Here is a 16,479-nt window from a genome sequence, read left to right as displayed (position 1 = left end):
CGATTTCTTTATGTGCCGTGGGAAGCACCAAGTGACTGATAGGGGAATACAATTGATCGATACCTTTCAGATGTTATAGTCCTCTCCAGTTGCCAATAATGACTGAGAATCAGTTGTTCTCTCAAAGATCTGCCATTCCTTAAAGCAGAGTGACAGAAACAGTCTTGAATTTCAAGTTGGAGTTGTGTTCCACTATCATAAGATTGACCAAATCAACCCCCAAGACATATATACTGTAGAGGCCTATTGCACTTTTATTTGTAATGCTTACCTAACAATTGTATGCTCACCTCCACAGTGTATTGGTTGAACTGGACTGTTTTTCTTCGTTATTGGAAAGTGAATGTAAAAAAATTGAATGGTGCAGTGCAGGAATTTTTGTAACGTACGGTAATTAAGCTGTATTTCTTTCAAACACTAAATGCTATCTACTGCAATTTGTTTTTTGGGCAAGCTGACATTCATGGATGGATACACGAATATCCAAAGTAAGAAAACATCCAATCAAATAAAACTGAAATTAAATTTTGTTCTTTTCACTGAAAAGAATATGTACCCCCAAAAGTGGAATTCGTCTCAGTTACACTTGCAGAAAAATACTGGCTGTCAATCCCCCTCTTTGTGTTATTGCTTCAAAACAGACACTAGATGGTGTTAAACAATCAAGTTAGAGGGTGTTTATATATATTTCACATGGAAGGGTCCTTCAGAGCAGCCCCTGTAAATCATCACCAAGCCCCGCCCCCCACTTATACACAAGAGAGTAGAATGTTGAAGGACATAACATGTCCTTCTAGCAGACTTCGATTCCAACTGTCCCATTGGAGGTCATGAAGCATACAAGTTGTTGGCTGCAGACAAGGGTTGACAAATGCCGCTTGGGAATAGCTTAAGGCCAAATTAAACACTCAGAAAATTGTGTAAAGATAACTTAAAGTTTAAGAGAAAAAAAACAACAAAAAAAAGCAGGAACTTTGTTTAGGAGGCATTTTACAGCACAATATCAATAAGTTAAAAAAAAAAAAAAAAACACAATACATTTTAAAGAGCATTAGTTTATTTCCTACTGTCCACAGGTTACTTTAGAAACAGTAAAGTTATATACAAAATTTGGAATGTTCAAATAAAGCAAATCTTAAAAATCAATCATTTCATCACAGCTGCTTAGAGAGAAAACAATGAAATTAAACAGTAATACGGTAAAAGGGCTCGTTTTTGCATTTCTTATTTATTGCTGGTTTACTCGCGGTATGTTTATTTTTAAATTATTTACACGTTCAATTAGTAAAATCTAGTCAAAAAAAGCAAACTACCTAAATAAATAAAAAAGCATAATAAATATGTATGAATTTTAGAATTTGTTTTAAAAGAATTGAACTTTAATGATTTGGCAATAGAGGACATGCGATAAAGTATAAAAAGGGGACTTGCGTTAAATCATAAAAAAGAGGAGTTAAAAGAACAAAAAAAAACAATATTATGCCACATTCCCATTTATTTTAATCTGTCAATTAAAATTAAACAGGTGCATGTTTTATATTAAATTTCAATTTTGGGCAGCAGTACAGACATTTGAATTGCCTCAAATGACGTGAGAAAACCAAGAGAAGTAGAACAATCTCATTTCAAATTTAAGGGAGCACAGCTAAGTGTTTTCTTCATTTCAGTGGAAATAATAGAATTTTAAATTGAAACTTGCATTTGCAAGCAGTCAGTTGTGGCAGTTTCATTAAAGCGGTTTATGTAATGATGTAATCACTAGTGCAACTACATTTGAAACATAGCCGAGAGTTCATGATAATCCATCCATTTTTGTTAACCACTTAATCCTTTACAGGGTCGTGGTGAGCTGGAGCCTAACCCGACAGACACAGGGCGCAAAGGCAGGACTGCACCCTGGAAGGGATGCCAGTCCATCGCAGGGCACCTCACACACAGGGCAATTTAAAGCGTCCAATCAACCTGAACAGTATGTCTCTGGACTGTGGGAGGAGACCAGAGTAGCCGGAGAAAACCCACGCGAACACGGGGATAACATGCAAACTCCACACAGACAGACCTCAAGGAAAAAAGCAGGTAGCCGATAGCACACAGCGAGGGGTGCGTCCTACAATGGTTTTTAAAAGATGCATTCTTGTTGAAGAAACTGCTTATAAATTAGACCACCACATTTTAGTGTCCGGTACTATTGCCAAGTTCATTAAAAAGTCAAGTTATATCCAATTTATATAAAAACAGAGGAGCAGTGCTGATGAAACAGAAGACATGCATTATTTTCATAAATTTGAAACCTCACATATTGACTTTGTTAATTTGCTATTACTATTCTTGGTGAAATAGAAAAAACAGCAAATTTTGTTAGGCATCTTCAAATAGCTATCAATTACGATTCTGAAGTGTCTAAGGAAAAGGCTTTTGGTAGAGACACTGCTGCATGTTTTCTGTAGCACAGAAACACATTAATAGTTGGGGTAGTTATACATTGTGCTACAAAATATCTATATCGAGAGAAAGAGAGACATGAAAAGTTTCTTAGAAATTGTTTTGAAAATTAAAGTTCCTATGTTTTCATTCAATTTTAAATATAAAATTATGTATAACAATCTGCTGTTTGAAGAGTCCTTACAGGGTTTCCTTGCCATTAAAAAAATAAATAAATAAAAAATCAACCTCTATTTGAGTCAGATTAGCTATTGCTATTTTGACAAGTACAATAATACCAAAACATATCACGAGTTAAAACAGACTATATGAAATTTTCATTAAACAGTGTTAAACATGCAATTGAATAATGCTTCGAGTTCCCCCTTGGTTCGAACAGTTCATGGTCTCCTATGGCACTTTACTGTGTTCCACATTGCTGTGTGCATCATCCCCCAGCAACAAACTTTTTTTTTTAAATGCATTTTGAAACTGTCAATAAAAACTCTTTAAAACAATTAATTTTAGTTAACATTAAAAATAATAACTTTAAAACACTAAGGAAAGGCAGTCAGTGGTGTCTGATTCTTTTGTTAGAAACCCTTTAGTAACTAATCTTGTGTCTAATTCACATTTTTACATCTAGAAGAAAAGCCCTTTGATAAATGCCTACCAAAACGGTCCCATCCACACTTCCAGTCCTCAGCAGTCTCAGTCACAATGCCACAGTTTACACACTTACTTTGGTAACCTAGCACCATACTTGCTATTCCCACATACAAATCAAGGCAACTTAAGGCCAAACAAAATAATTTTCCCAATTTCACCAATGTCTTCTCACTGATCCAGTACTTCAACAACAATTGACTGTGTTTTTTGTTGGTTATAGTTCAATGCATTTACCAGTGTGTTATGCTGTTCTTCTATAAAAACAATGGTGCCATTATTTCAGAATTATATTACAAAAAGAAATACATGGGTAACATTTGCCAAATCATGAGGTGGTTTTCATTAAGTGATGCAAAAACAAAACAACCCCCCACCCCACCAAAAAAACCCAACAATGCTTCCACAGAAACACTCTGCACCAAATGTGGATTACAAGGCAATTAAAGCTAAGTTGTTCTTTCTAACAAATTGGGTGACTGTGTAGACAAACGACGAACTACCCTCCTACTACTAGTGTCCCAAGCCATGTGGTCCAAGGTGAAATTCGTATTGTCTCAGGGTGTCAGGATCTGTCAAAGGATTTCCACTGCAGGTCAAAGTCTACACGACATCTGCAAAGTCTCATAAGTACAGCCATTTCAAAAAACAAGAATGACCTGGAAGCCCAGGCCACCTACACCACTGTCTGGATGGAAAACAAAAAGATGAAATTGTGTCTTGCCCAACTCCGAAAACTCAATCCAGCACCACATTCACCTTCACAATATGCACATAGCGTTGTCTTCAAATCACCTCTCCTGTACATTTCTAGAAGTGGTTTCAGCATTGAACAGTTGAAAAATTAAAAATAAAGGCATATACATCTATGTAACAGACAGCCCTGCCATCTGCGAGCCAGCTAAAAAGGTAGGCTTACTACTTAGGCTTTGTATGTTAAAGTAACGCAGATCAATTATTAAAAAAAAAAAAAAAAAAAAAAAAAAAAAAAAAAGCACACAGGTTTGTTCATGTAGTAGTATATCTTTAAAAATGTACGATTCTTTTGTTAAAAAAAGAAAAATAAAAAAATCCCCCCAGTGTAAGCTTTCAAAATCCCCACATTTCCCAATGCATGCCCCTACCACTAACAATGGTTGTGCCCCACACCACAAGCACTAATTTTCATTACTGTATGCAGTTCAAACATCTAATTTATATAACTGACTTTCGTTTACAAAAATAATGAAGCAATCATTCTTTTTTGTTGTTTTTCTCAATTTTCCAAGGCGACGACTCTTGCTGGGCAAGTTTCTTGTTTTGTTCTCGCCTTTATGCACAGACGTCTCTCAAAACGATTAGGTCCACAGTGCTCTGAAAAGTTTTTAGCAGGGAAACTGCCTGTCCGTGATCTATATTAACAAAGTTGTATCCATTGGCCTGCAAAAAAGACATCTGAGTTAGAATATAGGAGACAGTTTTCACATTAAAACAGAATTTCTCTCTCTTACAGAAGTTTTCTGACTTTAAAAAAACATATATCTATAGGAGAGACAGTTTTCACTATAAAATAGAATTAATCTCTTGTATCCTATATATATATATTGTCTAACATATCACTCGATTATATTATATACGATCTATAGTCACGATATCCTACAGATAAACATTTATATCATATATATATACCCATATATATATTTAGATATATATATATATAATATATATATACATATATATATATACTATATGATTATATATCTATTATACATATATATATATATAATATATATATATTATATATATTAACGTTATATATATATATATATATATATAGATATATTATATATATATATATATATATATATATATATATATATATATATATATATATATATACATATATATATATATATATATATATATAATACTAGAATACATGGTGCCCTTCATTAATGCATTTGTAAAAACAGGAAGGTGTTAGTTATGATTTGTATGAAACAGTGTTACAAGCTGAAAAAAGCAAGTTTGGTATATTCCATCAATGTCTTAGTTTCATTGTACTTCTGACAGTTTTTGTAAAAAAGAAAATTAAAAACTCTGTCAAGTGATTGGAATCTGTCTAGTTGGTTCTCTGGTATCCAGCCAAAATCAATCATGCCCAGGTAACGTTTGGTTATCATAACCCTGGCTATCGTAACCTTTGTCTTGGCCTCTGTAAAAATTAAGCAGGCTTTCGCTATTGAGAATGCCTGCATCTCACTCAGCCACTTTGTGGAGTTGATAGCGAGCAAGAAAGCCACTTTAAAAATGATAAAAATTTCTGCTCAGCTGAATGAAGGGGCTCAAATAGAGGGTTCATGAGTGCATTAAGCACCACGTTTAGCCTCCAGCGTGGAACAATATCCTTCATAGGTGGCCGAAGCTGCAGAGCCCCTTTCAAAAATTGCCCCACCAGGAAGTGCGACCGAGTCAACCTTGACATGGCAAGCTGAAATAGCTGCCAGATAGACCTATAAATGTAGAGGGTGATTGCAGTATTACTCAGTATTACTGCCATGGGGTCAAAGATGCAGGATAGCTGTTTCTCAAGTATGCACTTGGAAAATGAGGCACAAAACTTGCAGAAGCTAATATTAGCCAGCGCCTCCTTGGCATGCTCTGTCCACAGGCAGTAAAAACACCTGCCGTGCTTGTGCCCAATAGGCAGATGGCCTTGCATGTCTCACAGACAGCGCTCCAGATAAGGTTTTTGGGTATGGGAACAACTTATGGGAGTAAAATGTATTTTCAGGGGGTAAAATGCAACATTACCTTGAAGTCATGAGTAATTTCAATAAATACTGTACAATCTTTAATGGTGTAGGCATTAAAAAGAGCCTTTCATTTTTCTGTGTGTGCTACAAGCTTCTTTATCGGCTCAGCGCATTTTTTTCGAACATACCGACTGCAAATTAATTACATTACTTACATTTTAAAATAAACTCCACTTCAATATGAAGCCATACAGATAAATAAGGAAATACATTAATGAGTTATAACATTATAGGCATCTTTTCTTAACTTTCTTAGGCCTCGGACGATGGTTCCAGTTGGATTTGTGGCTGGACTGGGGTGTTTAGCTTCAACCTGTGTAGCTTCAAATTTGTATTATTCATACTGTGATTGGCTGCAAAAGACAACAGAGCTAGCCAGAGACAATGTTTGTTGGGTTGGTTTTTCTTGTGTACAGTTTCCTAATAACTGAAGCCATTGTATTCTGGGAGATGTAGTTGTTGGTGGTAGTTATAAGGGAGGCACACAAGCTGTGCAGAAAAATTGCGTATTTTTACGCATTCAATTAATTTAAAGTGTATTGCGAATTTCTTAATGCATAAAAACGGCAGGTACACAGCTTATCTGGACCGCTGCTCACAGGGAAAGAACCTGGGCATGATGTGCAGGCAGTGCAATGTACAGATACAGTTTGGAACCAAACCGGTGACCTGAGCACCGGTCGGTAGAGGGCTGGAACCGGGTCGGTACCAGGTCAGTGTGGAACCAGTTTGGTGCATTTAACACTGGGTTGGTACTGGTACAGGACCGGTGCAGTACTGGTTTGGAACCTGTTCTGCACCAGGCTGGTACGGTACCAGTTTGGTGGTTTTGCTCCGCGCAGGACAGGGTCAGTGACTGCAGCACCGGGTCGGTTCGGTGTTTTAGAATTGGGTCTGTACCGGTTAGGTGACTATAGCACCAAGTCAGTACCTGTGCAGTAGCCTCCGTCACCGGTTTGCCATAACCGCGGGTGGCATCATATGGGGATGCCCACTTGTAAAAGACAATGGCAAAACCACTCAACCAGTACTACACATGAGACTGAGGGAAGCCTGCTTGTTAAAATAAAAAATAAAAGCTGTCACCAAAACAGCATCAAGATACTGTGGTTGAATTGCAAGCAACAACCTAAGCGAGTATCTCGGTCCTGCGCAGTGCTGCTGAGCCCAGCAGCTGCTCTTACTACAAGTGTCATATGGTGCTAAAAAACAAAAATGAGAAATAAAATAAGCTCCAGCCGGAGCTATGCAGCTTGGGGGGAGAGCACAAAGTCAGCTGACTTATTTTGCTAGACTGTAGTGCACACAATACGAATAATTAGTAAAAACTATTATATCGATTAGTTTAACTATCGCATATAATTTGTGTAAAAGCACAATAAATGCGATATACAGATGAAAGCCACAATGTACTTATCTGAACAAGGCTCTCCGATCAGGTCAGTCTTGAAAGGAAAAATGGTGCAGAGATCTGTGAGCGTAGTCCTTTTGTGCCCTCGGGGGTGGGCCATGACTGTGTCACAGGCTCAAAGAGCAGGTTTGGAAATACCAATTCCGTAATGCTTACATTTCATACTTCAAAGGGAATTATCTTTTACCTCGATGATGATGATGATAATAATAATCATAATAATCACCACCACCACCTGAATTTAACAATGGAATCACTCAAAGCTGACCCTGATGTCAGTGTCTTAAATAAATACTAAGCCATCATGCTTTCTCTCTCAATTATTTTATACATCTAAAAGCAGTCCACAACACTGTAATTTTCATGTGCTTTAAAACAGTTTGGAAAAAATTCCTTAGATGCATCCTGAATATTAACACATTTACCTGAATGATCTTATCCCCTGGCTGCAAATGTTTTGATGCAGGTCCTTCAGGCTGGACTCTGGTTACATATATACCCTGTAAAAAGCCAGAGGTTATTAAAAAAAAAAAAAAAAGGAAATGCATGAAAATATGCACAAAATTCACCACCTTTTGTCGATGATCACCTGTCAGAACACCACTAAAGACCAGGTGATCTCTCAGCAGCCTGAGCATCATTCATTGCAGTAGCAAAGTTCAGCCGGGCAAAGAATGGGACACACTGATCAGTACAAAGTGTGTGGTGTTTTTTGGGGTTTTTTTTTTTGCTTTCAAGGCAAAGCAGTCATTTTATCACAAAACAGGATATGAGTTTTACAGTTTTACATAGCTTTGTATTTTGATATGATTGTGACCAAAAAAACCAAAGTCTGTTCTTACAAATCTGTAACGACCCCGATGCTTGCATATTTCCCGGCATTTCAGGTTTTGGGATTGAACAGAAATATTATTTAAAAACACTTTAATAATCTGGTACATACTTTATCTTCTGGTCGAAATGGATTTCCTCTGCCTCCAACGCCTCCTGATATACTGAAGCCCAACTCAGGATTCTTCTCTATTTTGACATGCACCTACCCACCCCCCAAAAAATTAAAATATATCAGTGATACATTAAATACTTGGAATATTGCTATTATTTTTCAAATTATAACAAAATACATGTATGCTAGCAGAAGAAAAAATTCACTTATGTAGTATTATGTACAGAAATTATATAATGCATATAAAATACCAAATTTCATCACAATTAGATGCTCAGTTCTGAAGATAAAAATTCTGAAATACACAGAAACTTATGAACAAGCTCTTCCATTTTAATCACCACAGGGCATAATCAAAATTTTCAATTTTAGTACAGTACTCCGTTGCATATCCGCCCGTCACATATCCACCCTAACTGTTTATCCACCATGATCAGCCTCTTCAGCAACATTAGTTTATTATTGAACAGAGAAGATTAGTTCAGAGATTGTGAATCCTACCAAAGTTTTCACACACTGTGTTGTATGTATTCCGTGCGCTGCCATTGCTGGTAGTGTCACGTGAGCTGCTCAGTGTGTTGATATGTAAATAAATCCTGTTATTCTGCAGGGCGTATCAACTTCAATTTCAGTCTCGATATCCTGCCTGTCACTCGGAAGCGAATGCACGCACCCACACGGCAGCATTAACAATCTATCTTTCTAAACAAGGTTTTTAATGGAGCTCCCCAATAAAAGCTGAACTCAAAACTAATTGTGTGAATATAGTAATTGTTATAGCTATGTATAACGGTATTTAAAACAGGATTCATTCATCCAAGCTTTTACATACTCGCCCTTACTCTGGTCCCACCGCATTCGAATATGTGACGGATTACTGTATTTTATTTATTTTTACATCAAAATATATTCAAGTGGTCAGTGCCAGGATTAAAGCAGAACAGAAATGGCAGATATTTATGAAACAGTTCTGTTTGCTCTGTGTCTATGTAGTAGATGCAGTAAGAAGAGGGATGAAAAGGACGGAACACAAACTGTGCAGTAACACTATGGGTCAAACAACAACAAAGGGCTCGAAGGCCATACCTCCTTCTGCACAACCTCGTGGGGCTGCCTGCTGGGACCCTGGGGCTGGTGGGATACTTTGAGCATCAAGTAATCAATCAGCTGCTCCCTGGAGGGATGCCTCACCATAGTGGCCTGGGAAGGTTGACAGTGGACTTGGCTGCAGTTCATCTGGGGCTGGGAAGTTGGGCACATCTGTCCATTTGTCAAAGGCACCTGTGAACAGATAAGATAAATGAGCTTAAAAGCACATTCCACTGTTTGTCAGCCGGACCACTCTTGAATTTTTTTTTTTTTAATGTACACACAGTAGGACAAAGCAAAAAACACATAATGCCTTTGTATTTGATCTCAATCTATTCTACATGATACTGTTGTCTCTTGCCATTGTCAAGATATTTGGTTTGTTTTTATCTACAAACAAACACATTGAATAATGTGCACAGTATATTTGCTGCCTCAATGCCCTAGGGGCTTTTGATAATTCATAGTGGGTAGAGTTGATAACTGAGGCTACAGTACATAGCAGGTGATTAGCCAGTTTGGGTTTTCAATTATTTGTTGCTAAAGGTGAAGGGCAATGAATGTCATTCAGTTGGTTGTTCAGACACTAAACTTAATACACATGTGACCCTCCAGCTAAAAGTCTTTCCACCTACAATATTTTGGCAAAGTTTTGGAAAGGTCCATTTAACAGAAATGTCACATGACATGCTAGTGCTGTGGTTCTCAACCCTGGTCCTGGGGGAACCCTGCCCTGCTGGTTTTGTTCCAACCAAGCACTCAATTACATAATTGAACCTTAACTGAACTAATAATTTGCCTAATCTCAGCTTTTTAAATAGAGTAGCTTATAAAAAGTTTAAGAATTTATGTTCATTATACAATTTTATACCTAAAGTGAAATCTCCATCTGTTTAAAATAATTTAAAAGCTCAGAGTAGGCACATTATTATGTTGTTATTGTTATTAGTTGTAATTGAATGTTTGGTTGGAACAAAAACCAGCAGGGCAGTGTTCCCCCAGGACCAGGGTTGAGAACCACTGTGCTAGTGAATAAACCACTCAATATTTTAATAAAATATAATTCAGACATCTTAAACACATTTCACAAAACACATACTTTGTTAAAATGCTCTAAAAAGTATAGCCACCTGAAAAAAATGACATTTAAAAGGAGAACAGTAGACAAAGGAAAAGCCCCCCCACTACATGATGTACAATAGTTTTTCTGCCTCAGTAACTAGTGGACGATTAAACCTAAAAAGATGAGAAATGCAACAAGCCTGGAAGGAAAATTTAACTATTAAAAATAAAACTCTGAATACTAATTCAAGTATATTAAATATGAATGTTGCACAGATAGAACACATATATCATATCCTACAATTACATAATAAATGGGACCAATTCCAATATGTTAGATCTGTTTATCCAAGACTGACAATAATCCAACTCTGAGGTAATTCAATTGAATAAATTAGATCTTGGAGGTCTAAACAGTCAAGTGCTATAGATATAAAAAAAAAAAAAAAATGTTAGTCATGTAAGTGAGTGAGTGACCACATATCCTGTCTGTCTAATCTGAAAGAACATCTGCAAAATCTCCCAGGACTGGTTTTTCAAAACGTTGGTAAATCGGATTATTGCGTTTGATCTGGATTATATTGTGCAACTGGATTTTACAAAACATCGAAATGCGATCGGGATTACTGTGACCCAGATTTTGTTTTGGTAATCTGATCACACTTTTAATCACGATTAAATGCTGCAATTGGGTTTTTCTGAATTTAAAAGAGATGATCAGGATTACTTTGATCCAAAATAGCAGGATTAATGTTATCCTACTGCAGAGGTGGATTTGGCTTTTAAATGACCATAGAACAGTGACAGTTTGAATTATCACAGTAAACGCACACTATATATGTCCAAACAGAGTGTTAGAATATAATTTTGACATACTTCAGTTTTGTATCCATGCAATCAAAAAATAAAACTTATTTAGCTGGTACAGCTTTAATTAAAAAAAAAAAAAAGCATACAGACACACCATCACATATGCATCCTTAAAGCTCATCCGAGATGCTGGACTCCTGACCGTCGAGGAAGACGATGAAGATGTCTAAAAACACATCCTTTTTCAAATGTTTTATTTTTATTTGATTTAGATTTAGTTATTTAATTTCTGCCAAGCAGGCATAAATAAAATACCCTTTACTTGCATGCGTTATATGTGCACTTGATATGTATTTTTTGCATACAACCGTAAGTCGCCCTGGGTAAGGGTGTCTGCTAAGAAATATATAATAGCAGCTAACATTAAAAGTGATTTAGATTTTGTTAAAATAAATAACATAAAACAATAAAAAAAAAAAAAAGTTGTGTATTAATCATTATTACCACAATCTTATTTATTTTGTTAAAATTAGGTTATATGATAAATCAGGCCTGTTAAAAAATAAATAAATAAATAAATAAATAATAATAAAGAACTAGCCTATCAAACAACTGGATTTTGTAATCGTGATTATTTGTTATCTGGATAAATGAAATCCAGCAGTGACATTTTTTGAAAAACCAGATCTAATTTATGCAGATAAAAAGTAATCTCAATCACAAAATCTAGTATTACAAAATCAGGATCACTTTGATCCAAATTAAAAGTTTTGAAAAACCGGTCCCTGGTGCTTTTCCAGCTAAACCAGGCTTTTGTCCCCAGTGTCTGGTACAGTTCATATTTGGTATATGAAGAATGCGACTACGTTACTTTATCCCCAGACGAAGGCCACGCTTCCATAAATCACAGCACTCGGGTACGCGCTCCAGTTGCCCCTCCCATACCTCCATCTCTAGGTTTTTAAATTACTCCAGTTGGCTACCAATTCGGGAGGGAGTCCAAATTCTCTGGTCTGACTTCACTCCTCAGGCTGGCCTGAATTCTAAAGTCTGAATCCGGACTGGGAAGAATAATTATACATCCGGGTTTGTGAACACCAAAAACAAGTAAGACGAGAGCCATTTTTACTGAATAAAAAGATTTGAAAACATTAGTACAAGTATAAGGCATTTCTTTGTCAGATGCAATAATCTCTATCTATATATAGATTATGTAGCGATGTGGAGAAATGTATGTATATGTACTGCGTGAATCAAATGCGCAAAAATATCTAGATGGATTTATCTTTTAAATCGTTGACAATTTGACTAGAATACCGTCTGCAATGAATTCACGATTTTCTGGGGGAAAATCAGTAGTATTTCCTGCCCAACTCAAGTGATAACTCAGAAAAACATGGAAACAAGGTCAACTAAAAGTTGGCTGTCCATGGAAACAAGGTAATAAAAGTAAAAGTAAGCCCTATCCTGTTTGGCACATCAAGCAAGTCTGTGTGTGTGTGTTCATAACCTCTACCACACAAAGATTTCCATAGACAACAGTGTGAGGTAGCATCTGTTGGAGAGAAAACAGAGAAGCACAGCTGCCTTTCCTTCAAAAACCAGAATACACTTCCAATTGGACTGGTTAGATACTGTATTATATTAAAATGTGCTCATTAAAATGTTACAGCTATCAGAGTGGATGGATTATACAAACCCATGTATTATGACTAGTCACCCAGGACTAGATTATAATTTATTCTACAGACAATGAAACAAAACTGTAGTAAACAAATCAACCTAATAAGAGCAGCATTTTTAGGAGGAACTTATTTATTTATTTATTTTTTATAACCAATCCATCAACCATGCTTGAATCCCTAAGATGCAATGGGAGCTTTAAAATAGTGTTTTGTACACAGACAGATTTCCCTGTAATAGAAAAACTGCTGTCTGTCATAGTGACAGGTCACTAAATGCTTTACCGATCACAACACAAAATGTCAGCGCCATTCATCTGATATATGTCCACTCAAAGCAATACACATATACATAGTTGGCAAAAAAAAGGCCTATGACAAAGTTTATATATAACAAATAAATAATTTTCTCTGTGATTTAAAGAACGTTTTAAGACATCCATCACTACAGATTTCAGTCTCTCCGAGTCCAGTATTGATTGCCTGGGTTGAGACCAGCCCATAAACTAAATGTGTAATTAATACCATGCATCTCCAAATCTCCTGTCTACAGATCTGAATCCAGGGTACTAACTGGATTGCAAGGACTGCTAATAAGTGGTAAACTATTTGAACATGACAAAAAACAGTACCAAGCAAACAAACCCAGTAGTAGCAAACTATATCCAGTGTTAAAAGATGATGCTTCCATGCATCACAGCTTTATATAAACAGTTCAATGTGTTTGCCAGGTTGGTTTTTATATATATATAAGTACTGATTATAAACCCAAACACAAAATTATCTCCTTCCCAAATCGTTTGAGCACCATGCTGCTATTATGAATGCAATTACGACATCTGATACTTGCTTCTAAGTTTTGTGCATGATTTCATTTTAAGATAAAAAAAAAAAAATACCTTACTTTTCTCATAATGTCCATAGACACATCCTTGTGACCATGTACAACCATTTCGTAGCCCGGCGATCTTGGAGAAAAGACTTCGTCCTGCCAGAGTGAAAGTTGTTTTATATATATATATATATATATATATATATATATATATATATATATATATATATATATATATATATATATATATATATATATATATATATATATATATATCTATATCTGTGCAATGTGTACATAAATACTCAGTCATAATTGGAACGACCCAAGAGACAAGATAAATGACAACTCATTTTTCAAAAGGGATTCATAGGCCTCATAACGAGTAGCCACATTCCTTTTTCCAGCAAGCGGTTTTAACGATACAGTCATTATCCTAACGAGATGAGGCCAGAATTTTAAACACTCTATCTCCACTCCGATAGATAATAAATACATTTTTAGATTTTAAAATGTTCTTAATCTGGTAAATGCTGGTTTAGCACAACACTTTTGGAAATGCAAAATTCCACCAAACCAGATCTATACCTAACGGTGATCCTTTTGTGTTCAAAAGAACTTGTACTTTGGAGATTTAAATATATGCAACAGCTTTTGTAAGAATATTAGCTTTGAGATGCATAGTGATGAATTGAGAAAGGGGACATCACCAAGACTGAATTGAATATTTAAATAGCATTTTGTAATTTAATATTTTTGTAAGGAATTTGTGTGTCTACTGCCCGAATGTGTGTCTGTGTTTTTGTTTGTTACTTTTGCTCTCCACTAGGAACTGGAATTAATTCATTTTTAGATGACTTCAAAAATAGCAGAGAAATAGTAATCCTTGCTGCACCACGTGAATCAGTCTACTACATAGAAAGTCTGGATAGATTTCACCAAGCCTTGAATAACTTGGATATGAATCCTTTTGAAATGAGCTGTCTGCCATCATTACCATGAACTGTATTTGATTCATTTATACAGACATTTACATTTGAAATCTATTTAAAGCAAACATATTTAGTAACATGTCTTAATAGTGAAATAGAGAACAGGATAATAGAACACTGTCAAAGATTCAGAATAGTTCAATAAATAAATCAATTTCAGGACACTGACAGAACAGCATAAATAGGAAAAAAAAAAAATAATAAAAAGTGCGATTCTCCTGAAAGCAAAACTACATTAGCCCTATAAGCAAAACTACACTAGACCTATGCACTCTAGGTTTGATTTAGTTTTTAAAGATGTGTTGCAGTAGCAGAAAGACCAAGCAGGGAATGTGTAATTTCCACATGAGCTGATGAAGTGTTTGAAGAAAGGCATTGGTTTACTTTAATTCCGTAAACCCAATTTCAACCACTCCAACTTCAGATTCTCTGCACAAACTGTACTTGCTGGAAACAAACTGTACTTTACTGTAGATGTAAATTAGGACTATCCAAATACACATCCAAAAGAACCAGTATTAAACAAATGAATGTTTCGGCATGAATACAAACTTAAGTGGAATGCCTCTTCAAACAGGTTGAAACAAGAGGATGAGAGAAAGAGTTTTTGACAAGCCTAATGTACTTTGAGTGTACTCACACGGAACATGTGTGCTCCGGAAAGTCTTCCATCTGCAACACTAAAGGCAACACTGCCCTGGCTGCCATGCAGATCCCTAGAGCTGCCATAGTGAAAGCTGCTAACTGCAGCATAATTGGAATTAAAGGACCTAGACAGCACATTCTAAATAAAGAGGAACACAGATTGAACACAAGACAGTTTAGTACAGCATGCGATATCCACAGGACATGTTAATAGAGAACTCGCACAACACAAATACACAAAAAACTCCACACCACAGACTCCAACAGCATGCACTGAAATAAAAATACAAAGAAAATACAAAAATGACACCCCGTTCGTGCTCTTGAGGTCTGAAAGGAACCGGCATGCGTTATTTATACATACAAAGACATGCAAGTATACACATTTTCTAAACATAGCAGCTGTAAGTCATTCAAGTTCACATCTTTAAGGCCCCATTAGAAAATAAATGGTGAGTATATTGTACCAGACGAGAATAAGTTAAAAACTTTGAAGAGGCAAGCTTGATCAACAATCTAATATGACGTTTTTTTTTTAGTTCTTGTTAGATTTAAACAAGCAGCATACTTAAAGAATTGTATTCATATTCTTGTCCCAATCTGTTTAGAAGGTATTAAACATGCACAGCATTTTTATTAGCCAGACAATATTATTTGTTCTAACTGACATGTATTTTGATAATACAATAATACAATATAATATATTAAATTACATTTAAATATCACCCCCTACATGATATTCTGAGATCTTTCGGATGAGACATAAAACAGAGGTCTACTGTAAGTGACTCTGCAGAAGTAGTTGTTTGATGGATAGTTCAACGCCTAGTCTCTAAGTCGCTCTGAATAAAAGCGTCTGCTAAATGACCAATTAATTATGCTTGGCAAAACAAAACAAATAAACTAAACCGGTTAAATTGCTTTTACTGAGCCAAGTAGCAGAATGCAGGTGTCCATCCTTGGTAGTTTTTTGAGAAATTATTAATTCCTAACTTGACCTTGGGCACCTTGTCATGCCTTATTATTTGACCTACGTACATTTACCAGAACCAGGTTTCATCTGTGAACAAATGACAAATCTCACTGGCATTTTGAAATTTGAAACAGATAGATAACAAGAATGACAGC

At 35.9% G+C, this 16,479-nt stretch overlaps 1 protein-coding gene across 4 annotated transcripts in view; it reads right to left on the bottom strand.

Moving 5' to 3' along the window:
- Window positions 1-1,039: 1,039 nt before the first annotated feature.
- The window catches only part of LOC121316974 (erbin-like), a 92,195-nt gene continuing 76,755 nt past the window's right edge, over window positions 1,040-16,479 (bottom strand). For 2 of the 4 annotated variants that reach the window (XM_041252443.1, XM_041252434.1), the window contains 6 exons: window positions 15,347-15,490; window positions 13,787-13,870; window positions 9,326-9,520; window positions 8,237-8,329; window positions 7,719-7,793; window positions 1,040-4,506 (listed from right to left, as the gene is read on the bottom strand). In XM_041252443.1, the coding sequence (XP_041108377.1) occupies window positions 4,399-4,506; window positions 7,719-7,793; window positions 8,237-8,329; window positions 9,326-9,520; window positions 13,787-13,870; window positions 15,347-15,490 (699 nt within the window). In that variant the 3' untranslated portion in view covers window positions 1,040-4,398. The remainder of the gene's footprint in view (window positions 4,507-7,718; window positions 7,794-8,236; window positions 8,330-9,325; window positions 9,521-13,786; window positions 13,871-15,346; window positions 15,491-16,479) is intronic. The other 2 variants (XM_041252450.1, XM_041252460.1) reach the window with 2 other exon arrangements.

The sequence above is a fragment of the Polyodon spathula genome, chromosome 1 (assembly GCF_017654505.1).
Source record: "Polyodon spathula isolate WHYD16114869_AA chromosome 1, ASM1765450v1, whole genome shotgun sequence".
NCBI classification, from domain to species: Eukaryota; Metazoa; Chordata; class Actinopteri; order Acipenseriformes; family Polyodontidae; genus Polyodon; species Polyodon spathula.
Note: the sequence above shows the minus strand (reverse complement) of the source record. Positions and strands in the feature narration are given on the sequence as shown.